Source organism: Sylvia atricapilla, chromosome 25, assembly GCF_009819655.1.
Source record: "Sylvia atricapilla isolate bSylAtr1 chromosome 25, bSylAtr1.pri, whole genome shotgun sequence".
Taxonomy (NCBI): domain Eukaryota; kingdom Metazoa; phylum Chordata; class Aves; order Passeriformes; family Sylviidae; genus Sylvia; species Sylvia atricapilla.
The window spans coordinates 5,234,538-5,262,537 of NC_089164.1; the positions used below are offsets into that span (position 1 = coordinate 5,234,538).

Consider the following 28,000-nt stretch of genomic DNA (forward strand, 5'->3'; position numbering starts at 1 on the left):
TGGGCACAGCTGGGCACAGCTGGGTGGTGCCCCTGAGCTCTGTGGCCACGCCTGACCCTCACTGTCACACACACTGAGGACCAGCCCCAGTGCAGGAGTGATGAAGGGCTTGTGCTTCACTGAGCCCATTGATTTGAGGGCACTCACTCCTTCTGCCTCCCCCTCCAAGAGTTTCTGCCAGCCCAGCTGTGGTGGCTCAGCACCAAGTGCTGGCTGAGCACTGTGGAGGCCCAGGGCTCTGCCACCAGGAGAGATACCCTTTGAGATTAGGGTGAGAAAAATCTTCCTCCCATGGGCCTTTGCTGCCATGTATTTCTTAGGTTTCACTGTTTTGTCAGGTTATGTCACCCTATATGTCACCCCATTCACCATATATATACCCTTCCTCGAATGTTCTTCCTTCACTTGGACCCCACTGGGTTATTTTTGCCGCAGGACCCAAAAGTACCTGTGACCCCATTAGTCCCCCTGGTTCCTGGCCACCCCTCTTGCACCACTTTTCCCTATCCCTATTGGACCCTCAGGACTCCCCCTTTTCTGTGGTATATAACCCTGGATCCTTGGCCCCGTTTTGGCTCTCATCCCTGGAGCACATTGGAGGCTGTACCCACAATGCAGACAATAAACAGCACTGGGATTTCCAGATGGGACCCGTCTCCTCATCTTTGTCATCAGCCCTTTATTAGCAGAGTTCTCCAGGCCCCAAAGGTGCAGGTCACTCTCAGGGACATGCAGCAGCACGATGCAGCAGAGCACAGAGTGACTTTGAGTAGAGCAGGGGCCATCCCACCACCAAAACACCTGTCAGCAATGTTCCCCATCCCATCCCATCCCATCCCATCCCATCCCATCCCATCCCATCCCATCCCATCCCATCCCATCCCATCCCATCCCATCCCATCCCATCCCCCCCATGTCAGCAATGTCCTGCATTCCAGCATTGGAACCCCTGTCAGCAATTCCTGCCCTCTGGTGTCACACACTCCCCTGAGTCCCAGGACTCAGATTCCCTGCTCTGGCTTCAGTGGCACTGTCTGTGCCAGTTCCCAGGGACACAGCAGGAGGCCCATGTCCCCCAGTGCTCTGGGGTGCCAGCCCATGGTCCCTCCTGCCTCAGGCAGGGGTGGGCAGTGCCAGAGGTGGCAGTGGGGTCCCAGGAAGGGAGAAGCTGGGGTTTGCTGTCTGCCAGGGAGGAGGTGCCCTGGCCCTTGGCACTGCCCTGGGCAGGATGGGGACACACTCCCCTGGCGTGGGGCAGCTCTGCAGCTCCAAGCCTGGCAGACATCCAGCCCCACAGGCTGTCTGCATGACACAGGGCAGGTCCCCAAAGGGAGCCCCATGGCCCTCCAGTCCCACAGGCTGAGAAAGAGGAGACGGTGCAGGGAGGGATAGCAGGAGTCTAGGACAGAGGAGAGGAGGTGGGTTTGGGGATAGGAGGGAGAAACAGAGAAAGACAATGGATGGGGTGAGAGCTTGTGGGTCTGGGGAGGACTCACAGATACAGAGATCAGGCACCCCAGTTCTGTTCAAACCAGTCTTCTGAGGGGAAGCCAGGAGGAAAACCTTGGGAGAGCTGGGCCAGCAGATGTGACCCCACATTGTCACAAGGAGCATCGCCTGGAGTCACCAGTTCTTCCTCCTGCCAAGGGCAGCCCTGTCAGCCCCCTGTTCCCAGGGAGATGGTTTGGCCATTTGAGAGTGTCCTGACTCCAGGCTGAGTGGGCAGGGGATGTGGCACATTGTGCCAGACGTGTCACATGAGGCCCAGGGCTGCACCTCAGGCCTCCTGAGTGCCACCTGCTCCAGGGAGAGAGTGGGATATCTGCCATGGGAAAAGCTGAGCTGGGCAGGCCATGGGCAGTGCCAAGCTATGGGCATCCCTCTCTTGGCTTGTTCTCAGGGGATCTTGGAGGATGCTTGGGGCTGTTGTGGAATACTGGAGAATCTTGGAGGATGTTGGGGATGCTGAGGGAAGCTGGGGGTGTTGGGGAATACTGGGGTGATGCTGGGGGATGTTGAAGGATGGGGTATTATTCTAGGGGGGATGCTGAAGGAATTTTTGAGGATGTTGGAGAATTTTTGGGGGGATGCTGGGGGGATAGAGGGTAATGTTTGGGCATACTGGGGGATTTGTGGGGATGCTGGGGAGAGGTTTGAGCATGTTTGGGGTATGCTGCGGGATGTTGAGGGGATATTTGGGGATGTTGAGGCAAATGCTGGGAGGTGTTGGGCGATGTGGACCTGCCCAGTCTGGCCACTGTCCCATCTTCCGGGCGGTGGGTGACCAGCAGAGGGCTCGGCTCCCCTCCTGCCACCGCTTTATCCAGCCCAGCGCTCCGCCGGCTCCCAGAGCCGCGGCCGGAGCCGGACCGAGCGGCTGCGCCCGGCCACAGCTCCCCAGCCGCCCCGGGGGCTGCGCCGCCTCCATCACACGCGCTCCCGGAGGGTGCGGGGACCGTCGCGGGGGCACGATGCCTTCGCCACCACTTCTGCTGCTGCTGCTGCTGCTGCTGCTGGCCCCGGGGGCGGCGGGGAGCGGCAGGACTCAGCGCGGCCAGGCTGCGGACAGCCCGGAGGGGCAGGGGGTGAGGGAGAGGCTGCGCCGGGGCACGGAGGAGGACTCCAAGTCGGTGCAGCAGTACGTGCCGGGGGTGCGCGTGGAGTTCCCGCGGCCGCTCAACTCCGCCAGCCTGCACCCCACCAGGGCCCTGCTGCCGTCCAGCACGGACCCATCGGAACCGGGCGTCCCCACGGACAGGGACAGGGCAGAGCCCCGAGACAACCTCACCACTGTGTCCGACAAGCGCCTGCAAATCCACAACCCCCTGTACCCGGTGACGGAGAGCTCCTACAGCGCCTACGCTGTGATGTTCCTGTCCCTCATCGTCTTCACGGTGGGCATCATCGGTAACCTCTCCGTGATGTGCATCGTGTGGCACAACTACTACATGAAGAGTGCCTGGAACTCCATCCTGGCCAGCCTGGCTTTCTGGGATTTCCTCATCCTCTTCTTCTGCCTGCCCGTGGTCATCTTCAACGAGATCACCAAGAAGCGGCTGCTGGGGGACACGTCCTGTCGCATTGTGCCCTTCATGGAGGTAAGGGGCTGCACAGGTCCCTGCAGGGATCAAGGACTCTGCTCCTCTCTGCCCTCTTGCTCCGGGGGTGTCCTTGGTGCTGGTGGCCTGGCACAAGGGCTGTGTGCCAGAGACCGCCACTTTGGGGCACAGCAAGGAGTGAGGGACAGTGCCATTGGTGACCTTCCCTCTGCCCCAGGCCATTCCTCAGGCTCTGCAGCCAAAACCGATGCTGCCAGGGCTGGGAAAGGACCATTAGACCCTCCTCCAGCACCGGGACTTCTGTCAGCAGGGTCCCTCCATTTGTCTGTTCCTGTCCCAGCCCAATGCCCCAAAGGCTGTGGACTCGGCCCTGCAGTGTGCTGGCCACTGGGGCTGCTGAGGATGGCCCAGCAGCAGGTGGACAGTGCTGGTCTGCACTGGAATGGGACAGCCCAGGAGTTAGTTCTGGAAGCCTGAGGTCTATGTTTGTCCTCAAACCTCATGTGGGAACAGGTTGGCCACGCTCAGGGAGAGCCAGGCATCCACTGAGAAGGCCAGAGGGACTGTGGTGACAGGGGATGGCAGAATGAGCAAAATTGCCCCAGAGGGCAGGATTTGGGCTGATGCTGCTCTTGTGCTGGAAACTAACCCTCAGTGTGCTCATCTGCCATCCTCCAGGGAACCTTGGGGTCCAGCTGTGCCCCTCCATGCCCTGGTGGGACAGACAGACCGAGCCTGCTGTCCTCTGTGGCCACTGCCCCGGTTATCAAAGGGTGCAAACACCTGGAAGAGTTTAGGGACAGTGTCAGATCACTGAAAACTCAGGCTTGGTCAGACCAGACAGGGTTCAGAACCTGCCCCTCCCAGTGAGCATCCACCCCAGTGTTCTGGCCTGGCTGCTCTGTGCCCTGCTGGTGCCAGAACCTGTGACAAAGCCACCTGTGACAGTCACCTGTGTGTGCCCCAGTGCCCCTGTGCAGGGTCTGCACCTGCACAGGCGTCCCTGGCTGTGCACAGCCCCAAACCTGCACAGCACAGCCCTAAACCTGCACAGCACAGCCCTAAACCTGCACAGCACAGCCCAGCACAGGGATGTGGGGTTTGCTGGGGCAGCCCTGCAGTCCCCCTGCTACCCTGTGTCCTGCCCAGCAGGCAAGAGCTGCTCCTTTCCAGAGGTGTCCCACCCCATCCTCTCACTAACTGGAGAATGTCCCACCCCTGTCCTCCACCTCAGGCTTTTAACATTGCATCTGGGGGGACTCAGAGAGGGGCAGGAATTTCCCCAAGCTGGTTCAATGCCCCAGGGAAGGATGGGAAGGGTGATGTCCCCAAAACAGACCCTGTCTCAAGGAGGATCTGAGGAAGACGTGCTGCCCATGGGCTCCCTGTTCCCGTGGGAGAACCCTGGGGATGGCACCAGCAGGTTCAGGGATTCAGCAGCACCAGGGTGCCCTGGGACAGCTTGGTCCCAGAGGAGTCAGGAAGGGACGGGAATGGTGGGATGGTGGTGCTGCAGAAGGATGAGCATGCCACAGGCTGGGAGGCACAGTCCTGGTGTGGGGGCTATTCTTGCTCTGCCCCCCAGCACCAGCCCTGTGCTGCCCTCCTGCCCTCCAAAGCACGCGCAGAAAGGGGCTCCAGGGCTTCAGCTGGGACCCAGCTGCAGGGAGCCTGGGTGGGAGCCACAGCCCGGCCAGAGCCAAATGCCCAGCAAAGGGTCAGCCATGAGAGGGGAACCGATCTGGAGGCCAAGGTTTCGTGCCTGGTGGGACTGTGGCTCAGGCCACTGGATGGATGCTGTGGGAAGCAGATCTATCCCCTGTAGCTGCTCAGTGCTCTGGCACAGAGCCAGGTTTTGGGAGCAAAGCTGGTTACAGGGGCTTCTGGGGACAGGCCATGTGCAGAGATGTGCTGCACTGACTGATGCCTCCAGGTACATCCCCACCAGGGCACTGGAGATGGCGCTCTGCAGGACCAAGGGCACCAGGAGAGATGGAAGGTGTAGGGGAGGAGGCAGCAGCACAGCAGCACTGAGGGCTGCAGGTGCCAGCCAGGGAACGGGTCCGGGGTGCTGGGTGCTGGCTGTGGGGCAGAGCAGGCTGCTGAGTGCCCAGGCCGCCTCTGGGCTTTGGGCAGAGGAGCTGGGGCATGCTGGGAGGTGGTGCTGGGTGCAGGATGCTGCTGCTGGGCTGGTGTCCTGATTCTGTGTCTGGAGAGATGCTGCTGTGCATAACCGATGGTGCTGCTGAGTGCTGGCATCACTCTGGTCATCAGCTGCTGGAGTGACCAGCCCAGGGCCAAGGAAAAGGCTGGGGGGTCGGGGGGGGTCAGTGTTCCGGGCTGTTCCCCATGCACCACGTGGAGCCCTGGGAGGTTTCCTGAGTGCTGGGAAGGTCTTTCAGCACAGGGTAGTGTTTGATGGCTTCGTGAGGCCAGGAATGGCCACAGCACTGGGACACCAGCATGTGACTCTGCCATCATCTTGGCCAAGGGCTGTGGGACTTGGCTCCCAGCTCTGGGACTGGGAATGTTGGTCGGTGCCTGGCCATCCCTCCCAGAGCCACAGTGGCTCTCCCTCCCTTGGCCTCCTCCTTTGGCAAAAGGGGATGTTTTTCTTGCTATTCTCAATGCAGCGGAAATTGCCCCAAGCTGATTTGGGACAAGAGCGCCTTCAACTCACTTGGCCTCTCCAGGCAGGCCTTGGGAACCCTGGGAAGGTGCTGGTGGGTGTGATGGTTCCTGCTTCTCCTGCAAGAACCATCCAGAATAGAGGAAGAGCCTAAAGGACAATCCTGCTGTTCCCACCTTGGGTGGATGGACAGACAGACATCCAGCCAAACTTCTCCCTTCTGCAGAAAAGGGAGCTGGGCAGGGACGACAGGGTCAGGGGGACATTTTTATCCTTTCAGGAGTCACAGAAAAGTGGCTCTAAACCCTGGGATGCAGCCACAAGCTGTGACCTCCCTACAGCCTTTGAAGGAGGGGTTGCAGTCTTTGGTAGCCAGGGGTGGAACCAAGTTCCCCGTGATGTCCCTGCAGCAGGGCCCACCTGTTCTGCCTCCTCCCTCACCAGGTATCGTCACTGGGAGTCACCACCTTCAGCCTCTGTGCGCTGGGCATCGACAGGTTCCACGCGGCCACCAGCCCCCAGGCCAGCACCCGGCCCATCGAGCAGTGCCAGTCCATCATTGCCAAGCTGGCCGTCATCTGGGTGGGCTCCATGACGCTGTCGGTGCCCGAGATCCTGCTCTGGCAGCTGGCGCAGGACACGTCGCCCGTGTCCGGCGTGGTGACCGAGTACTGCACCATGAAGCCCTCGTCCAACCTGCCCGAATCCATCTACTCTCTGGTGCTCACCTACCAGAACGCCCGCATGTGGTGGTACTTTGGCTGCTACTTCTGCCTGCCCATCCTGTTCACCGTCAGCTGCCAGCTGGTGACGCGGCGCATCCGCGGCACCGAGAAGAAGAGCGAGTGCCGGGGCAGCAAGCACGGCCAGTGTGAGGGTCACCTCAACTGCACCATCATCGCGCTGACCATCATCTACGGGCTCTGCACCACCCCCGAGAACGTCTGCAACATCGTGGTGGCCTACATGTCCCCCGACATGTCTAAGCAGACTTTGGATCTGCTCAACCTCATCAACCAGTTCTTCCTGTTCTTCAAGTGCTCGGTGACGCCTGTCCTGCTCCTGTGTCTCTGCCGTCCCCTGGGCCAGGCCTTCATGGACTGCTGCTGCTGCTGCTGCGAGGGCTGCGGCCCCGACACCACCTCCAGCGAGAGCAGCGCCGACAGCAAGCTCAAAACAGAGATGTCCTCCTCCATCTTCTTTGACAAGCCCCGGGAGACTCCCCCACCCCTCCTGGCCCTTGGCACCCCATGCTAAGCGCCACTGGGGAGCTGTAGAGATCATTTCACCACCTCCTCCCAAGACCAAACATTGTTTTGCCATTAGTACTCGTGTCTGGACGTGGAACAAGCAGAAAGAGACAGCTCAGGGGGCTGCGCCGTGGGCTTCAAACCCAGCACTGGGTAGATGGGGCTTGAAATCCCAGTCCCCGTGACTACACTGGTGACCCTCTTGCCTCTGCCCAAAGGTCAGTGAGGACAGCAGCACCCTCCCGTGCCAGCTGCCTGGCTGGGCTCCATGGGGCTGCTGCTCTGGAGATGGTGTTGCGCCGGAAAGGTCTTACCTGAAACCACAGAGGCTGGCCATGATGGCTCACAGAGGACACAGCGAACACAAACTGCCCTTTTCCTGTCCCCTCCCCTCCTGCCAGCCCCTCCACAAGAGAAGGTCCAACTGGCTGTATCCCACGGATTCAAGCCATGCCCTGTATGAGCTCAATAAACCAGTAACCTAGAGCACGTCGTGCTTGCAGCCACTGGCACTGCTGGGCTGAGCCCTGGGAGCCCCTTGGAACGGCTCTTCCCTAAACCTGGTGGTTCTGGGGTGGGCAGGGGCAGCTGGGGGGGCAGGAGGGCAGGGAAGCAGCTGTGCCAGAGCAGGCAGCAGCAAGGGGAGTTGGGGAAAGGCCTCCAGCCCCTTTACTCCCTCCCTCTGGGGTGATGCTGAGTGGTGCCCATGAGAGGGTGCCCTCTAAGTGTTGGGTTTATGGTGATTTGAACTGGTCTCAGTAAAGCCCAGCCAGGCCAGCACAGGGCTGAGGTACCCCCCAGCCTGCTGGTTCCCCATGCACAGCCAAGGTGCTACTGCTGCACACTGCTGCTGTGCAGGGCTGGGAGACGTGGGACCACCACCCTCAGCACCCCTTGGGGAACCTTGGGGTGAAAGCATCTCACCCAAACTGACCCACAGGGCTCCTGGCCCTCATCCATGGGCCCACTGCAGGGACAGAATTGTCACACGAGGACGGGTTCAAGGCATCAGGGTTTCCAAGCCCACATCCACCCCCTGCCCACGGCAGGACAGGGGCAGGGGGGTCAGGGAGCAGGGGGGTCAAGGAGCAGGCAGGATGGATCTGCCTGAGGGCAGCCTGGCCCATCCAGCAGAGCTGTTAGAGCTCCTTGTCCCAAGCGCTGGCAGCCGCCCCAGCCCCCGAAATGCCGGGGCGAGGGAGACGGTTGCCAGGGGCAGTGAAAGCGAGGGGCTCACTGCGGGCTTTGTGCGCAACACCCACCGGGCTCCGCGCGCGCTTTGCTTTCGCAGAGCCGTTTCCAGGGAAACAAAAGCCCCAGTTTTCTTTCGAGAGCACAAAACTGGGTTTTTCTTTTCATCCTCCTCCTCCCAGCCCTGTGCTGGGCCCCACAGTTTGGGAGGGGTGTCATCCAGGCCCAGGGATGCAGGGGGGTTCAGAGCCCAGGCCGTACCTTCAGGCCCCTGTGCCCGCGGGGTGAGCGGGGTCCCTGTGAGGGTTTGGTGCCTGTGGGGTGGTGGGGGAGGGCACCTCTCATGCGCCTGGTCCACATCGCTCCGTCCTGAGCCGGGGCCAAGGGCGAACAAAGCCAGGCTTGTGCTGCGGCCCCGCGGGGCTGCAGGCGTGGGGAGGGGCAGGGGGTGCAGGCAGCACTGTCACCGTGGCCTGTGGCAGCACATGGCCCCACTGCAGGCACAGCAGCCCACTCACTCTCACCCTGCCCCCTGGGCACCTGGCAAGGGCAGGGAAGGGGCCATCCCCGGGGCCCCCAGCAGCAATGGCCACAAGCTCCCGGGGACACGGGGAAGGAGGCCACCTCCTGGGGACACAGGGCAGGGGCAGCCCCACAGCAGTGGGCACAGCCCCCAGGAGGCAGCAGGGAGAGGAGACAGGAGCACTGCAGCCCACCCAAACCCAGCAGGGTTCTGCAGCTGTTCTGGCATGCACCGGGGGCACAGGGAGGTCCAGCAGCAATGACGGCCGTGGGTGGAGTGTCCGAGCTGTCCTTGGTACCCAAGCCAAGGAAACAAGGCATCTGGAACCATCAGAGGTGCATCCAGCACCTCTTGGGTGAGCATGACCACACAGGTGCCCAGTGCTACCCAGGGGACAAGATCTCTCCCTCCTAGGCAGGGCCCTGAAGGGTGGGTGGCAGAGATGGCGAGGAAGAAATGTGACTGTAACCACACCCGCAACGCAAAATTGTTAATTTATTATTAGGAGGCAAAAAAATTGTACAGTTACAAGAATCATTTCCCAACAGAGGTCAAGTCTGAGTCAAAATATCTCTTACAAAAAAAAAGGGGAGGTGGGGGGGCAACAACACTTTACAAGTCATTAAATTAAAAAAAAAAAAACCAAAAACCAAAAAAACAAAAAGAAACCTCTCTTTGTGCAATTCTGCAAAAACAAGAACAGAAGGTACATCCCTGGCCTGACGCCCTGGAGCTGAGTGGGAAGAGGCTGAGAGGGGCCCTGCAGCCCCGCCAGCCATCCCCACCCTACACCTGCACAGGGACCAGCAGCTGCCTCCCTCTGCACACCCACCCTCCAGTGCCAGCCCACTCAGCCCCCCCAAACCAGCCCCAAACAACCTGGCCAGGCCCCCAGGCTGCACCTGAGAGCCCCACCAATGGCACGGACACGGCACAGACAGGCACAGCCCTTCTCACCCCACAGGATTCCACAGCCCTGCACCCTCTGCAGACACAGACCTGACCGCTGTCCTGCTGCCCCCTGCCCCATGGCTCCCGTGCCTCCCAGCCAGGGCAGAGTGCAGGGGGAGACACGGGCTGTAAGGAATGGGGAGCAGGGCATGGGAACAGGCACAAGGCACACCCCCTGGGTCTGGTGAACAGCACTGAGGGTGCACAGGTGCTCTGAGTGTCTCCAGGTGCCTCCATGTGTCCCTCCTTCTCTGGCATCCCAAGGGATGTCCGTGGCCAGGGCAGAGCCAGCAGCCCCAGCCGGCACAGGTTCCCCACTTGGCATGTGGGGAGCCAGCCTAGCTGTCCTGAGAGGTGACACTGGGCTGAGCCAGCCCCAGGACAGATGGGAGGCAGGTGCCAGCCCCCTGCCCCTCCCAGGGGCTGCTGGTATTGCTGGGCCCCCAGCACTGGTACCCGTGCCCCAGATCACCCCACGAGCAGGCATATGGCAGTGGGCAGGACTCGCCCAGGCATAAGAGCAGGGGACACGTGGGGCAGGGGGACAAGTGGCCCTGGGCCCCAAAGAGGGGCTGGGGAAGAGGAGGCAGTAGGGGAGGCTGATGGCAGTGGCTTGTGGCTAATGCCTGTCCCCTGGAGGGGTGAGGAGCCTGCAGGTGGCATTGACACGCCCTCTCCAAGCCCAAGGCAGGCAGGGCAAGGTGGGTACCCCCCAACACCCCCAGGGTGGTCTCTGCCTGGAGGCAGCAGCAGGACACCCAGAGAAGGAAGAGGGAGCCTCAGGGGACCTGCCTGCAGCTGGCACAGCCCCATCCCCAAGGGTTGCCTTCTGCTACCACCCTCATCCTCCTCCCAACATTGACCTTTGGCTGGCCTTGGGGAGCCCCAGCTTTCCTACTGCTTGCAGGGCCCAATTTAATAACAGCACTATCCCTTAAATTAAAAAAATTAAAATATATATACATATATATATACTGTATACACAGACAACAACAGAACAGTGCCAAAATGGAGGAAGAGAGGGGAGAGGAGAGGAGAGGAGTGGGAGAGAGGAGGGCAGTCAGACATCTTCTTTACAATAAAAACAAGGACTCTGCCCCAACGTGAGCAGAGTCTGGGGTCCCCTAAAAATACCCATCTAGAGAGAGAGCTGGAGGGACAGAGCAGGAGAGAGGGGCATGGGCTTGTACAATGGCATCTTCCCAATCCGAGCCAGGCCTGCAGGACCTCAGCTTCGCCTGGACTTCGAGTGCTGGATAAGCCACTGTAGGGTGATGTCTGCAGAGGCAAGGGGACACTTACAGCCTCTGTCTCTGGTTGTCACCTCCCTCCATACCTGAGCACACATGTGGGCACAGGCTGTCCCCCATGCCCATTGTGACCCCAGCCCACGGCACTCACCAATGTTGTCCTTTTCTTTGCAGGAGATGGAATAGCAACAGATCTCTCGGTCCTGGATGGCAGAGAGGTTCCTGTGGGAAGGGAGCAAGTGCTGGCTGCAGACTCTGAGCTGTGTGGGGTGGCCATGGGAGACATCCCTGGGCAGCCCCTAGAGGGTCTCTTTGGACTTTGTCTCTGAGACAGAGTACATTGAAGGGGCAGCAGCTCCCCAGGAGCTGCATGTGGGTCAGGAGAGGGCACCATTGCTCCATGCCTGAGGGGCAGGGGTGGGCTGGGGGGGAGCTGTGTGACAGGGCAGGAGGGACCCAATCCCACGGAGACCCTGGCCACCAAATTCCATAGGTCCCGCTCAGCCCTGCAGCCAGATGGGGCAGGGAGGTCTTGGGAGCAGCACAGGGCTGGCAGCATGGGAGCTGCACAGGTGCCCATGGTCCAGAGGCGCTCTGCAGGTGGCTGGAGGGGAGGAAATGCTGTGAGTCAGTGCAGCATCCCAGATCCCCCCTGTGGAGGAGCCCAGTCCACTGTCCAGTGCAGCACCTGGGGGACCAGCTCCACCAGCCAGTGCCACGCTGTGCTGGGCCCCCACGCCACCATGTGGCATGTGAGACCCAGCCCTGGCACTGGTGGTTCCAGCTCCTCTGGGTCTCCACAAGGCACCACCTCGGACATCCTCAGCCACTCATCTCTGCCAGCCTGCTCCAGGCACCACAGTGCCACCCCAGGTGGGTGCTGGTGCTGGTGGGGACACAGCAGAATGGGGAGGGGGGTCACACTGTGTCACACCCCCTGTGCCCAGGGCACCGGCACACTTACATCTTCTCAATGAGCTCCTTCTCATCCAAGGCACCGGGCAGGTCCCGCTTGTTCCCCAGGACGAGGACCTGCAGGGCAGGACAGGGGACACCTGAAGCACCTGACCATCAGATCAGGCAGGAACCTGCTTCTGCCACTCAGAAGCAGAGCCTGCTTGTGACACCAGACAGCCCTGGCTACTCCACTAGTATGTCCCAGACAGAAAAACCCCCTTCAGCAGCACTCAGGAGGAAGAGCACTTCAATTTACTGCCTTAATTAGCCTGTACACAGCATCTCCTGTGCACTCCCTACTCCCAGGGCAGAGATGGCCCCACAGCACATCCTCTCTGAAGGGCACCAGCATCTGCTGTGCCACCTAGGACATTCTCCCAAGAGCCCCTCACTGTCTCTGAGCAAAAAGTCAAGTGAAATGGCTAACAGTGACATTATCCAGCAAGAGCAAACTGTGGATGCTGGGCAAAACCCACTCTGCAGGCAGCCAGCCCCAGTCAGGATCAGCTGTTTGTGCCATCACTTCTCTCTCCTTCAAGGCTCTTGACAGCCACAAAAGCATTTTCAGATTGTGTAAGGAAAATAACCATCCAGCAGGGCTGGTTTGTCCCTCCGGAGCAGCCATGTGACTGTCACCTGACAGGGGCGGTGCCGAGGCTGTGGCTGCCCCGGCTGCCGGGGCTCTGCAGCAGCACAGGATGAGCATCCCCTCCTCCCCGCTTCAATCAGGAGGCTTGTTCTCCGAAGAGAGCCTTCAGAGGCCTGCAACTGCAGTGTGGTATGTCAGGAGCTTAATTTAGCTGGCAACGGACATTTGGGATCCGTGGCAAGATCTTCAGTTAGCTCCTTTCAAAGGATGCTGATTTGGGTTGGTTGGTGCACGGCCCACCTGACACAGTGTGCCTGGCACTGTGCCATGTCCCACCTCCTGCACATGTCACAGCCCAGCAGCTCCTCTCGCAGGAGACAAGACCTTCCTGTCACACCATAAATCAGGTGTGGTAAATCCATGCAAGAGGACAGATTCACCCAGGGGCCTGATCTGTGCTCCCTGCTCCAAGGATCTGTGCTCAGCTGCTTGGCCCAGTTGTGACCTAGAAAGTGTCACAGTCCCAGCCGGCTCCCTCAGGAGTGCAGCAGGGAAGTGACACCTCCAAGACAAGGGGAGCCCCTCCCTGAATCTGCCCTGCAAGCCCTGGCAGTGCCCAGCCCCAGGACCACCAGTGGCTGGGGGCACAGGCTGAGGCACCAGCTCACCGGGATGCCCTGGAGCTGTGGCTTGTCGAGCAGGTTGTGCAGTTCGTTCTTAGAGGCCTCTATCTTCTCTTGATCAGCAGCATCCACCATGTACCTGCAAGGCAAGGGACAACCCTGAGCACAGGTGACTAAGTCTCCACGCCCTTGTGCTGTACAATGACATCTGAGGTCTGTGCTGAGGTCTGTGCCACCCCCAAACCTCCTCTCATAGCGGCTCACTGCCCCCCACTGGAAACTGCGCCAGCACGTGGTTGACAACAGGATCCTTCCACCAGGATGCCTCTTCCCAGGGACAGCTGTGAGCCTCTCATGTCTCTGAGGGGAGGGGGCACCACCCCATCCTTGTCTCTGCAGGTGCCAACCTGCTGACAACAGGGACAGGCTGGGTGAGGGAAGGCAGGAGAAGCTGCAGGACACACATTGTCTCCAACAACATGTGAACAGTGGCAGCTCCCTTGTAAACACCCAGGACAGAGGACAAGCAGAGAAGGCAAGAGAAGCTGAGGATGGAAAGGTGATTATGGGAAGGACTTTCTCATCCCATCGATGAGGTAATCTTGGGAGGGGCCACGGAGCACATGGATGTGAAGCCGGTGGCAACCAATGCTTCTCTAAGCAGAAGGGGAGATTTGGGAAATTATTTTGTTCTTACAGGCCAACTTTTATCCTGCAAAGGATGTCACTGAAGCTGAAATTTGGGTGAGGAACCGATCAAAGCAGCCTTGATTCCAAACATCAAGAAGCTGGGAGAGAAGGAGTGAGAAGCACCAGCTCATCAGGCCTTGGGGAGTTATTTAAAAACAGGAAAAGGGCTACTAAAGTGCTTAACACAGGAAAATGGGAACACTGTGCTGAGAAGGAAAAACACCCCCAGGGGCTGCCCCAGTCCTTGTCATGTTGAGCATGGGTGGGGAAAGCTGAAAGCAAAGGGAAAAGAACCTGACACAGCTCGATGTGATGAGGGCAGACTGGAGTGTGACCTGGATGCCGACAGGTCCTTTTGTTTCCTGACAACCATATGGGCCAAAATTATGACATTATAGAAGAAGGCAGCAAAAGGAGTGAAAATACAGAGATTTTGTAATTTCTAGCAAAGCTCATTGTAATAAAAAGTGTAATAAAACCCTCCTGCAGATCCAAGGCCATGTCCCACCATGGTGACAGTCTGCAAGGGCAGAAGCAGATACCACTGTCCTAACATGCAGAACAAGCAGTACCACACTCTTCCTCACCTGCCAAGGCTTAGAGTTGGGAAGAGCAGCACAGAAAGCAGCCCTCCAAATCTCAGGGTATGGTCACCTGGGAAAAGATCCCATAAATCTCGTTTTCTGACTGGGTTTAAGTAACCCTAGTATGGTGTCCCAAGATCAGTATTTGTCCTTTGGAATAGGCAACCTGCTTCCCATGAGTGCCTTGCCATGCTCACCCTGAGCCTGGACTCCCTTGGGATTGCTTTTACTGCACTGTTTGCAATGGAGACACCCAGGGACACTCAGATTTGCTGACTCAGTAGTGGGTGAGACTTCTGCTCTCAGCACAAGATTTATCTGGCAGCACATAAACATCCTGACCTGGAAACCAGCCTCTGAGAAGGGCTGAGCCCCAGGACTGGGTTTGCAGAGCCCCTGCAGTAAGCAACCAGCACAGAGGATGCATGGGAGCCTGGGAGGGTGACATCTGAGGAACAGAGCTGGACTGAGTGATGCTGGAAGGGAAGAGAAGGGTCTGGCACAGCTGGAGGGACCTGGCTGTCTTCTGCTCAAAGCCCATGTAGATATCAGTCCCCAGGGGAAGTATCTAGATAAAAGGAGGTTCATGGGGCACCTTCTTGGTCTCTCCAATTCCTTGACAAGAGGGTGGAGCCAGGTGGGGGTCAGGCTCTCCTCCCAGGAAACAAGCAACAGGACCAGAAGAAATGGCCTCAAGTTGGACCAGGGGAGGTTTAGGTTGGCTATTAGGGAAAATTTCTTCCCTAAAAGGGTGGTCAGACCGTGGTACAGGCTGCTCAGGGCAGTGGTAGAGTCACCATCCTGGGAGGTATTCAAAAACCATTTGGGGACATAGTCTAGTGGTGAATATGGTGTGTTGGGTTACTGGTTGGACTTAATGATCTTAGAGACCTTTTCCAACCTTCATGATTCCATGACGATCCAGTGATTCCAACTCCTGACACAGGTGTCCAGCCCGGGCAGCAAAGGCACTGCAGCCCCCTGGCAGCCCAGCACTCTGGGTAGGTGATGCCCCCAGCCCTTGGCAAGGCTCAGCAGCAGCAGGGGCCAGCAGGGCTCTGGATACTCACACGATGGCACTCACTCCGCGGCAGTAGCGCTCCCACATGCTGCGGAACCGGGGCTGCCCACCGATGTCCCAGAGCTGTGACAGGAGACAGCAGTGTTACCCCAGCACTGCCCCACGCTCCTGCCCCACACAGTTCCTCCCCCACGTGCCTGACTGAGGCACTTTGGCCATGCACCAAACCCACCCCCATCCTCTCCTCTGCAGCTCACACCTCAGGAGGAGGCTCCTGACTTGATAAAGAAGGGAGAAACTGTGGAGGCCCAGGGGCTTATCCCTAAGGGAGCTGTGCCTCAACCCTGGAAGGACAGAGGCAAATGGGGAAAGATAACCTTTTAGATCATGGCAAGGAAAACTTTCCTCCCATGGGCCTTTGCAGACACATGTTAATGTTTCTTAGGTTTCTTTGGTTCATTGGTTTGTTATGTTCATGTTACCCTGTTCAGCCCTGTTCACCATACATGCACCCATGCCAGAATGTTCTTCTTTCCGTTGAACCCCATTGGGTTAAATTTGCCACAGTGTTACACCCCTGTAACCCCATTAGTTCCCCTAGTTTATATTTACCCCTTTGCACCACTTTTCCCCATTCCTATTGGACCCTGACCCTCAGATCCACCCTAGTTGTCTCGTTTATAGCCCTGTGCTCTCGGCCCCCTCCTCACTCTCATCCCTGGATTTTATTCAAGGCTGTTGCATCCCTGAACCTCTATCCTATGTCCCTGGACCCCTTCGCTATTCCTGCCTGTGTTCCTAATAAACACCTTTGGGATCCTCAAACCAGAAGCCTGTCCCTTTTGCTATATTGTAGCAGTGTGCCTGGGGCTCAGAGATGCTGGGCTCTCTCTAGCACCAGGCATCACTCCCACATTGCTACAAGAAACCTCAGGAAGGGGAGCTGGAGGACGCTGAATCTCCCTGCAGTGTTCCTCTGCTGGCAGGGAAGGGACCCCCTGCCCCAAGCCGGGTGCTCCTCCCCATGCCCATCACACCTCCTGGCATCTCCCTGAGGCATTTCCCATTTAAGTTCAGCACACTCTCAGAAGTGTTCCTGCAGTAGCCAGAGATACACCAGCCTGTTTTTCAAGCCTGTCCAACAGCTATTTCTCAGTACAGTCCCGGGCCCTTGAGATATCCAGAACAGGTAGAATCCTCCTCTTCCTTTGCTCCCAAGGCAGAGACCACCACTGCAAGCCATGACCTGTTTTTCCCACCACTATCACCCTCACCAAGGTGACCATGTCCATAAGTCCCTACCAGCAAGCCAGAAACATACGAGGAAACCTGCAGCTTTGCAGCCCAAACTGACTTACTGCACAAGTCTGGATCTCCTACAGCCCTTCTCACCACCTCCTCTGGTGGGTACCTGCAGGACCCTAACAGGGCAAATCTTTCACTTCCAGATGGTGGAATCACAATCCCTGGAAATGTTAATAAAACATGTGGATGTGGCACTTGAGAGACATGGTTTAATGGTGAACATGGCACTCCTGGGGGAATGGTTAGACTCCATCTTAAAAGGACTTTCCATCCTTAATGCTGCCATGCTTCTATTCTATGAGCTGCAGCTGGGATCCCTGGAATTCTGCCCCCACCCCTAGCAGAAGAGCCACCAACCTCCCTCACCTTCACCTCATCTCAAGAGCTCTCACCAGCAGTAACAACTGCATCTTACCTTTATGGTAACATTCCCTTTGGTGATCTTCCTCATGTTGAAACCCACTGTCGGGATCATGTCTTCATTGAACTGCCCCGACTGCAAGAAACAAGGTGAAACAGCGTTAGGGAGGCAGAGGAATGGAGCCAGCCCACCCTGGCAGGGCAGCAAAGCTGACAGCCTGGGATAACCCCAGAGGCTCTGCCAGCCCTGCCCTGGGCACGGTGCAACCATCCTGAAGGTCCAAGCCAGGAGCATAGAGCCCAAGAGACACGGTGCCACCAGGACTACGGGAATGCTGTTCTTTTCCAGCTGGGAGAAGCCTGGTGGGGGAAGGGAAACCATTGTTTCATTGTACCGGGCTTGGTGAGCATTTTGCATGTAAATCACCCTCTCTTTGTACACTTTTGTTATTAGTACTGTTGCTCTTACTGTCTTCTTATCTCGTTGCTGTTTCTAGTAAATTGTTCTTATCTCAACCTGTGATCTTTGCCTTTTGTGCTTCCAGTTGGAGGGGGAAGGGGAAGCAAGAGGCAGGGAACACCTAACACCAGTGGGAGCACCAAATTGGGGAATACCATGCCTAAACCACGACGCTGTGGCTGCTGCAACGGGTACAAGTGCCCTGGGTGCCCCAGTGCAGTCCCCAACCCTGCAGCAAGCTGCCAGCATCAGCCTGGACACACTGTTGTCCCGTTGGGCTGGAGCCTTGCCCATCCCAACTGTTTCAGGATGGGATTTCCAAGCCCTTCGTGGAAGGAGGCTGAGACCTTCATCCTCCGCAGTGACCTCTGGTGAGGCAGCCCCGCAAGGACCTCCGGGGATTCAGGCTGGGCTTCCCACCCAGGGAGCCACCTCCTGCTCCAGCTCCTTTCCAGCTGCAACTCCTGGGGGCACCAGCGTGTTCATGCTTGGGATCATTTACAGCCCAGCTCAAACCAGACTGACTTCTGCTTTCAAGCGAGTGCTGTCTGCACTGGTCCCCAGTTCTGCAGCCTGCCTGTGCTGGGTCACTTGGGGGTCACAAAGGGTGCCCCTCCCAACCCGCAGGAGCTGCTCTCAGTGCAGCTTCAGTGTCTGCTGAGTTTATGCACCAGATGCATGAGATCCCTGTGGGGCTGCAGCATCCCAGCACCGCTGTGGAACGGGTCAGGCTTGTTGGAGCAGTGAGCAGGAACCAGCCCTCAGCTGATGCTGGCTCACGAGCTCACATGCCCAGCACCACGCCAAAGGGTCTGGCAAAGCCCACCACATTCCAGTTTGCTGCTCACCTCCCAAGGCTGCCAGACTGGGCCCAGGAGCACAGCAGGACATTATGGGCAGTCCCAGCAGTGATGTGGGATCTCTGAGGCAGGAGCTGGCCCAGCCCTTCACCCATTGCCTCCAGCAGCTTCCCTGGGACTCAAACCTGCAAATGCATCCTGGGGGGAGGCCATGCTGCGGAATGCTGAGGAGCAGTAGGGCAGAATGTCTGACAGCCAGGACAGTGCAGCCTTGGGGATTTCAGCCACTAGTGCCAGAAACCTGCAGGAACCACCACCCACAGCCAAACTCATCCTAGCAGGTTTTACTACCTTAAACCTCAGTTTCTTGAGGGCTTTTCTCTTAGTTAACACAAACTTCAAAACAGGAAGTCAGTTTATGCTATTTTCTCATAAGCAGATTTTTGTGCCTGGTTGAGCCCGTGGCTCCTCCAGAAGCACCACATCAGCAAGTCCCCAGGGTTCTCCTGGCGTCTTCCAAACACTCTGCAACACACACTGCTTCCCTTTTTCACATCCCTTTTGCACTCAGCAGCAAAACCTGGCAGCCAAGGGGTGTTCAGGCCATGCTGCACCCAGAAAGCACTGTGAGGAAGGGCGTGGGGAGAGGAGGGGAAGCAGCAGGGGATGTCTCCTGTGTCTCCTAGGGATTGAGGTTCAATGCACAACTGAGCTTTATGAAACCAAGAAATTCTCAGGCTTTGATCGATTGGCATGGAGAGCAATTGCTGAAGAGCTCTTGGAAGCTGTAGGCACTTCCCTCAGGGATCCCAGACCACATCATGGGATCTGCTAGCTGGGCAAAATCCACACAAGACAAGGTTCCCATGTGATAGAAGCTTCTTCAGGAAGGGGTGTAAATGGAGGAGCCAGGAGTTACCTCTTCTTTCCTCCATGGGTGGGACAGAGCATGTCTGTGTGAGTGACCACAGCCTTGCTTCCTGCCCCAAACCCCCCTCCCACTGCAGCACCTGCCTCCAGGCTGTCCATGGCCAAGGGGCCAAGACAAATCCACTGGAGCTGTCCAAAACAGGCTGAGCTGGGAATGCAGGGCATTGTGGTCCAGGATGGCTCACAGGAGCTCCCTGCTGTACCAGCACACACAGAAGCATCTTGCATGTGCTCCTCCTCCACCAGCTCGTCTCTGCATCAGCTACTCTCTGAAAGTAACTCTCAGTGGTGGAAACACCTCTTCCCTCTCCAACTACCCCTGACACTGGTGCCTTCAATATATTTTCAACTCCCTGTGGGGTCCAGTCATCCACAGCTCCACTGTCAGGAAAGCAGTGAGCACCCAGAGGGAGACAAGCAAGAGCTTCATTCTTCTCTCAAATTTTGGTTATGTAGTGGACATAGCATCCATGCTGACCCTGAAGATGATGCCAATCCAATTGTTTAAGAATGGGATTCCATTGGGAAGCACAAAAATCGTTTCAGGCAAGATGGATTTTGTGGCCAGAAATGGCAGATCAGGTCTTTACAGACTCCAGTTCCGTGCTGGTCTTGCCTGAGTCACCCACTGCTCTGCCCAAACCACTCTGCCTTGGTGCCCTGCCTGGAGGGCAAGAGACCTTTCTGCCCAGTCCCAGCACTTTCCAGTTGGGTCACTGAGAGAGGCAGCCAGAATTCAGCTTTTGCCAGGGCAAGTGGTGCCCCCAGCTCATGCTGAGCCCCATCCCAACACGTGCACATGGATACTGCATCACCTGCCACTTCAGCCACCACCCCTTGCCCAGACAGGGCCTGGGACCTTGGCTTGCTGGCACATGCAGAGAAGCCACCTCAGCCTCCATCCGCTCTGGTGAGCAGCATGCAGGGCTGAGGTGGCCAGGCCCTGCTCCTCACCGTGGCCAGGTGGCTGCCACCCTGTCCCAGCACAGGATGACACTGCTCTGCTCTAGATAAATCACGGCTCTGCAGCCCTGTTCCCCAGAGATGGCAGTGCTGGAAGCCTAGCCCTGGGTCTATGCAGTTGTGTCTCCACCACAGCATGGCCCTCTGTGGGACAGAGGCAAAAAGCACCTCAGGTTGAGTGCCTCCCATCAGTGCCTGGACCATCCCCAGAACTGCCCAGCCTGGCACTCCTGCAGGCATCTCCTACCATGTGCCATGTGAGTCCATGCCAAACCCTGTCCAAGCTTTAACATGGAGTAAAACTTTTATATAAAAGATATAAAAAATAAATGTTTTATGATGTGAGAGGTGAGGCTCTGGCACAGAAGCTGTGGTTAACCAAAGAAGCTGTGGCTGCCCCATCCTTGGAAATGTTCAAGGTCAGGCTGGATGGGGCTTGGAGCAAACCAGTCTAGTGGAAGGTGTCCCTGTATGTGCCTGCCAATGTTAGGGGTGTTGGATAAGGTGATATTTAAAGGTCCCTTCAAACCCAAATCACTCTGTGATCCTATCTCAGGAAAGCCAAATTGTCCATTTTTCTTGGCTCACGTTGACAGAGCTTGCAGCAGCAAGACAAGACCATGCCTCAGCCAGATTCTCCTCCTCTCCCAGGAAAATTGATAAACGCCCCAGAAAACCTGCCACCGTCAGTATTATGAAGCCAAGGTGCAAAGATATACTTGTGGAGGGCCCAGGTGCTGCATCTGGAGGCAGAATGACCATGAGGCAGCATGAGAATCTATGGCCACAACCCACCCACGCTGGTCCTGCCAGACCCCACTCAGGGGGCACACCCAGAGTTCTGGGGAGAGGTGGGTGTCAAGACAGACTGGCACAAATGCAACAGAACATCTCCCTGCTACTTCCTCAGCACCTCCCTCCTCTACCTCCACAGCAAACCCTGGGGACCTTACAGACCTGGAGCTGCACCTTCCCTCCCAGCCCAGGTGCCAGAGCACATCCTGCCAAGATGGGTCAGCTGGCTGGGGAAGGGGTCAGTGTCTCTCTGAGGCAGGTGCTGAGCTCTGCAGTCCTCTGAGCCATAACCAGGCCATGCCTCCCCCAGCAGCACTGCTGGAGAGCTGGCTGCCTGCCACACCATCCACCATCCTGCCTGGTGCCAAATGTGAGGCTGATGTGGTTTCACAGGATGGGTCAGCTTGGAAGGACCACAGTGGGTCACCTGATGCAACCTCCCTGCTCAGCCAGGATCATCCCAGAGCATATGGCACAGCATTATTCCCAGACAGTTCTGGCATAGCTCCAGTGAGGCAGACCCCACACCCTCTTGGGGCAGCCTGTTCAGTGCACAGTCACTGCACAGAAAGAAGTTCTTCCTCATGTTCGGGTGGAACTTCCTGGGCATCAGTTTCTGCCCATTCCTCTTGTCCCACTGCTGGGCCCCAGGGAGCAGAGCCTGGTGCAGCCTCTGAGCCCCTCCCTGCAGACACTGACAGACACTGATGAGGGCCCCTCTCAGCCAGCTCTTTTCAGCTGTTTGGCTCAACAGCCTCAGCTCCCTCAGCCCATCTCATGAGATGCTCCAGCCCTGTTAGCATCTTCACAACCTCCACTGAACTTGCTCCAGGAGCTCCATGCTTCCTCATGCAGCACTGGTCTGAATCAGTTTCTAGGCAAAGCTGAAGCACAAGATGGTGGCCCAGAGCTCCCACCACATGTCCAACACCCTGGCACTTGGGGCTTCAGTGTCCTGGAAGGCTCTAACACAGATAGAATGAGTGTGATATTAAAAAGCAGCAACACTCTCTTGTTCTAACCATGGCCTGCACTGACAGGTTTTGGGCCCCAGCACCTGCTGAGGAGTTCTCCATGCCTTTGAGTCACCCATGTCACCAACCAGACTGGAGAAGAGGCATCTAAAAGCCCACTAGCTTCAGGTTAAATCAAGACCAGGTGTATCTACAGTTTTCACTTCTTGTAGGAAAGACTTCAAGCCTCAGCTATCAACAGCTAGGAAAAGAAAAAATAAGTCCTGGAAAATCGAAGTCCCCAGGGAGGTGAGCCAGGAGGAGTCACCCTGATCATAGCTGCCTTCAGCAAAGCCCTTGCCTGGTTCAACCACAGCCTGGCTGCTGGAGGGAGCCACCAACCTTCCAGGGAACCAGAGTGCACTTTTCAGTCAGGTGCAGCTACAAATCCTGGAAGAAAAGGACAGTGCCAACAGGCCCCCAGACGAGCTCCAGTCCCAGAAAGGCTTCTTGTGACCTCTCTCCAACACTAAAATCCCATACTTCTTCAGTTCAGTTTTTCCCCCTACAAAGCCCAAATCACAGCTACTTCCCCTTCCAACAACCTCATTGCAACACCCTAAAGCCAGGCACCTCCAGACCTTCTCAGGCAGTTCCTGACGAGTTGGCATTTTCTGTATCATGCTTCCATTTTGCTGTGCCCAGCAAGTCCTTCTTTCTAGGATGTCTTCTCCTATGGGTGCTCCTTTTTGTGTGCATCTGCCACAAAACTTGAACTTTCCAAATAACTTTAGAGGCTGAACTCAGCACCCTGAGCCTGACTGCCGTGTAAGGGTGTCAAACACCCCACAATAGACCTGACAGACCAGCAGGCTATGGGGCCAACTTCAGCCATGTCAAGAGCTGCTATAATTCCTCCAAGTCCCTTTTCCCTACACCAGCAATCCTGGCTAAGCAGAGAGTCCCAGTGCATGTGTCTTGCCCAGAGTAAAAGTGCCAGGTACAAAGTATTTACTCACAGAAGCAAACCCCACAAAGCTCACACCGAGCCCAGTCTGCTCCAAATGTGGCTGGGAGAGGAAAAGGCATGTGGGGAACAGGGAGCTGAGTAACACCAAGCCTTGGGGTTTCCAGCCCTGTGCAGGCAGAACAGCACAGCAGGTCTGGGATAAAGCTCCATCACCCTTCACAGCTTAACTGGGTGATTAAAACCAACACTAAAATACTTTGCCATTTTTAAGGCAGCCTGGGTGCTGTTGACAGCAACATCCAGTGGATCCAGAGCAGGACCAGCCCACACATGGCACCGCTGTGTCCCACCCTGGAATGGGATCGCAAAAATTGACTATTAAACACACACATGGCAGGGAGAGGTCCCCTGAAAATAGGATTGGTGCTCAGGGTCACTGCCCCAGAGCCAAAATGCTCCCTGTCCCCAGACACTGGTGTTGGTTTATTGGGGGAGCCAGCTGGAGCGCTGAGACATGACTTCCAGCAAAACAGCTCAAGAGCAGGAGTGCCATTGTCTCCAGGATGAAAAGCATTTTAGGGTGTCCTCTCTCTGCCCCTAGACGCTTCAGGAAGGACGTTTTTGTACCTCAGCACCTCCCAAAGAGCATGGCTCCAGTGCAATGAAGCTTCCATATGAGTTGAAAATCCTCTCTGAGAGCCCAGCAGCTTCCAGCACCCTGAGCAAGCAGCAACATCTCTCTGTTTCAGATCCATGGCAGGCATGGACTTCGGAGCAATGTGCAGGGACAAGGGGGCAGCGAGGGAGCCAGGGCGGTTCTGCATCCACCTCCCTCCATGAAACCCCCCAGGGGCAACAGCCCAAACCCACCCCTTCAGGATCCTCCCGCCTTGCACCAGGTATTGAGAAGGCGAGAACAGCCCAAAAAGCGAGAGGGGAGACTGCCGAGCATCCCGACGGGTGAAGCCACGCCCTGGGCATGGGGATCCAGGACATGCAGCTCCTGATCCACTGCTGGATGCAGGGACCCCGCGGACGAGGCAAAGCAGCCGGGGAGAGGCCGGGGCTGGAAGGGCCCACGGTGGGTTTCGCTGTCCCCATGGGGTGCGGAGCGGTGCTGCTGCAAGAGCAGCCGGCACCCCCAGGACGCTGCTGCGGGCGGATGCTTCCCCAGGAAGGTCGCCAGGCAAATACCTCCCACACCGGCCCCAGGCAAGGAACCCCGGTGACACCGGGCCCGACAGGGTCGTCATGAGGCCCCACCTGCGCGTCCCGGCGGCGGCAGCCACGATGACAAAGCGCCTGCTGTTACGGGAACGAGAGAGGGAGCTGCCCGGCTCCCAGGGCCAGGCTCCCGTAGTCCTGCCGAGCGGCACTGCCCTCACGGGGCACCGGCACTGCCCGGCCCAGGGCACCGGCACTGCCCTCACAGGGCACCGGCACTGCCCGGCCCAGGGCACCGGCACTGCCCTCACAGGGCACCGGCACTGCCCTCACAGGGCACCGGCACTGCCCTCACGGGGCACCGGCACTGCCCTCACGGGGCACCGGCACTGCCCTCACGGGGCACCGGCACTGCCCTCACGGGGCACCGGCACTGCCCTCACGGGGCACCGGCACTGCCCTCACGGGGCACCGGCACTGCCCTCACAGGGCACCGGCACTGCCCTCACTGAGCACCGGCACTGCCCTCACAGGGCACCGGCACTGCCCTCACGGGACACCGGCACTGCCCGGCCCAGGGCACCGGCACTGCCCTCACGGGGCACCGGCACTGCCCTCACGGGGCACCGGCACTGCCCTCACGGGGCACCGGCACTGCCCTCACGGGGCACCGGCACTGCCCTCACGGGGCACCGGCACTGCCCTCACTGAGCACCGGCACTGCCCTCACAGAACACCGGCACTGCCCTCACAGAACACCGGCACTGCCCTCACAGGGCACCGGCACTGCCCTCACGGGGCACCGGCACTGCCCTCACTGAGCACCGGCACTGCCCTCACGGGGCACCGGCACTGCCCTCACTGAGCACCGGCACTGCCCTCACGGGGCACCGGCACTGCCCTCACTGAGCACCGGCACTGCCCTAACTGAGCACCGGCACTGCCCTCACAGGGCACCGGCACTGCCCTCACGGGGCACCGGCACTGCCCGGCCCAGGGCACCGGCACTGCCCTCACAGGACACCGGCACTGCCCTCACAGGGCACCGGCACTGCCCTCACGGGGCACCGGCACTGCCCGGCCCAGGGCACCGGCACTGCCCTCACTGAGCACCGGCACTGCCCTCACAGGGCACCGGCACTGCCCTCACTGAGCACCGGCACTGCCCTAACTGAGCACCGGCACTGCCCTCACAGGGCACCGGCACTGCCCGGCCCAGGTCACCGGCACTGCCCTCACAGGACACCGGCACTGCCCGGCCCAGGGCACCGGCACTGCCCTCACTGAGCACCGGCACTGCCCTCACAGGGCACCGGCACTGCCCTCACAGGGCACCGGCACTGCCCTCACTGAGCACCGGCACTGCCCTCACAGGGCACCGGCACTGCCCTCACAGGGCACCGGCACTGCCCTCACTGAGCACCGGCACTGCCCTCACGGGGCACCGGCACTGCCCTCACTGGGCACTGACACTGCCCTCACGGGGGACTGACACTGCCCTCACGGGGCACCGGCACTGCCCTCACAGAGCACCGGCACTGCCCGGCCCGGGACACCGGCACTGCCCTCACTGAGCACCGGCACTGCCCTCACTGAGCACCGGCACTGCCCTCACGGGGCACCGGCACTGCCCTCACAGGGCACCGGCACTGCCCGCTGACCGCTGGCGGAGCTCCGGCCGGAGAGGGCGAGGCGGTGCCGGACCCTTCCCCGGGACCTGCTCCGGCTGTGGCCCCGAGCACCCCACTCGGCTCTGGGGATGCGGGGAGCAAACGCTGCGATTTATCTGGGCCTGCACTGTACCCCACTGCTGCATCCCGCAGCCCCAGCCTGCATCCCCTCCCCAAAGGCATTTCCAGGCTGGGGTGGGATAGGGCGGAGACGTTCTGAGAAATACCGAGGGAGTGCACTGGGGACATGCAATGGGGGTGCAATAGGGGCGCAGTGGGGGCTGGAAGGCGCGGGGATGCACCGGGGATGCAATGGGGATGCACCGGGGATGCACTGGGCGGATCCAAGGATGAAGCCCTGGGGTGGGCCGTGACCCCTCGGGGATGGGGCGATGCGGGGCGTCCCCGGGCTCACCGCGATAACGTTGACGAAGGTGGTCTTGCCCGAGTACTGCAGCCCCACCAGGGTCAGCTCCATCTCCTCCTTCCAGAACAGCGCCCGGAACCAGTCCAGCAGCTTGTTGAAGAGCGCCAGCATGGTGCCGGCCGGGCCGGGCCGCGCGGAGTGGGGCCGAGTTGAGCCGAGCGGAGCCGAGCCGGGCCGGGCCGGGCCAAGCCGAGCGGAGCCGGGCCGGGCCGGGCCGAGCCGAGCGGGGCCGAGCCGAGCCAAGCCGAGCGGGGCCAGGCAGGGCAGGGCCGAGCGAGGCCGAGTGGAGCCGAGCGAGGCCGAGTCGGGGCGGGGCCAGTCGGGGTGGAGCCGGGCAGGGCCGAGCAGAGCCGATCGGGGCCGGGCAGGGCCGAGCGGAGCCGATGGAGGCCGAGCGGTGCCGATGGAGGCCGAGCCGTGCCGATGGAGGCCGAGCCGTGCCGATGGAGGCCGAGCCGCCGCCGCCCGCCGGTATTGTCCGCGGGCCCTGCTGCCGCACCGCCGCGCCGGGTGGGGCCCGCGCCGCCTGCGCCCGCCCCGCTGGCGCGCCCCCTGCCGGCTCGGAGGATCCGGCGTACAGCCGGCTCGGCCCAGCCGGTCCCAGGACAGCCCGGACAGGCCGGACACCCTGCAATAGTCCACACCCCTGCCCTGGTCACTCCCGGCGTCCTCGCACCCTCGGTAGCCCACGGCTTCTCAGGTGACAGTACGGCCTGAGGGACGGGGGGATGCACCCCACACCCCTGCACCCCGATACACCTGTACCCCTGCAGCCTGCACCCAAAGCCTTCCTGCAGCCTGGGCATCGTGCCCCCTGCGCTTGCCGCATCCCCGTTACCTGCACACCGCCTTGGTACACACACAGTATCCTTCCAGCCTGTGCTCCCAGCACCCCTTCACCTGCTGCCCACTGAGCCCAGCAGCCCCAGCTCCATCGCCCCCAGTGACCCCCGTGCTGCTCACCCGCACCCAGCACCGGCAGGTACAAACCCTGCACCCGCGGCAGTGCCCCGACACAGCCGGCACCAGCTCCTGCAGCTGTGCCACTGGCCACCCCCAAAACCTGCACCTCTACCCCTGCACCCCAGCCCTCCACACAGCTGGGAGGGCCACTGGGACCCCCGGCACATGCAGCAGGACTGAGCCGGCCCGTGGGGCTGCCCTCTGCCCTCCTGCCCCACTGCAGCCCCGCTGTTGTCACCTGCCCTAGGTACAGCCACAGCAGGACAAGCAGCACCTGGCCAGCGGCCAAGGCAGGAGCTGTCCCTGGCCCTGCAGGCCCCTTGCCCAGGGCTGGTGCACACACACATCCGAAGGATGGTGTGGCAAGGTAACACCAGGGGTGGTGGGGCCCCAGCAGGGTCCTCTGAGACTCCTGGTGTCTCACTGGTGTTCCCCTGGCTCCAGAGACTCGGGGAACACTGGCAGGTGTGGGGACCTGGAGGTCCAGGCCTGAGGGAGGTGCACCCTGGTATGATGGGACCTCCATGGGCACAGAGAGGAACTCATCCACTTGCTGTTTTCTTCTGTCATGGGCCAGTCACTGGTTTTGTGGCTTTGGAAGCTGTGCTTTGACCTGTTGCTTGGCCTCAGGCCTCAGTTTCCCCAGGTGATGCCTGTGTGATGTGCAGGGTGCAGTGTGTGCAGGGATGCTGGGGGTGCAGGTGTTTAAGGGGTGCAGGCAGTGTGGGCAGTGCTGGGTGGGGGAGTTGCAGGGCTGCTGGGGTTGCAGAGGTCCTGGGGTACTTGAGGGTGCAGGGTGTGATCAGTGCAGGAGAACTGGGGCTGCAGGGTGTACAGGGGTGTGCAGGAGTGCTGGGGTGGGCAGTGGGATGTAGGGGGTGCCAGGAGCCCTGAGCAATGCCACAGAAGCTGACAATTCCCAC

The 28,000-nt window shown here is 59.3% G+C and overlaps 2 protein-coding genes across 2 annotated transcripts; one reads left to right on the plus strand and one right to left on the minus strand.

The window, feature by feature from the left end:
- Nucleotides 1-2,201: 2,201 nt before the first annotated feature.
- On the plus strand, nt 2,202-7,427 carry GPR37L1 (G protein-coupled receptor 37 like 1). The gene is made up of 2 exons (XM_066335677.1): nt 2,202-3,098; nt 6,133-7,427. The coding sequence occupies exons 1-2, from the start codon at nt 2,202-2,204 to the stop codon at nt 6,943-6,945; spliced, it is 1,710 nt and encodes a 569-aa protein (XP_066191774.1). The 3' UTR covers nt 6,946-7,427.
- A 1,702-nt stretch (nt 7,428-9,129) lies between these two features.
- Nucleotides 9,130-26,561, minus strand: ARL8A (ADP ribosylation factor like GTPase 8A). Its single transcript, XM_066335999.1, has 7 exons — nt 26,103-26,561; nt 17,038-17,118; nt 15,367-15,440; nt 13,068-13,161; nt 11,818-11,885; nt 11,005-11,075; nt 9,130-10,881 (listed from the first exon to the last, which is right to left on the minus strand). Exons 1-7 carry the CDS (start codon nt 26,223-26,225, stop codon nt 10,832-10,834), a joined length of 561 nt encoding a protein of 186 aa, XP_066192096.1. The 5' UTR covers nt 26,226-26,561; the 3' UTR covers nt 9,130-10,831.
- Between the last annotated feature and the right edge of the window lie 1,439 nt (nt 26,562-28,000).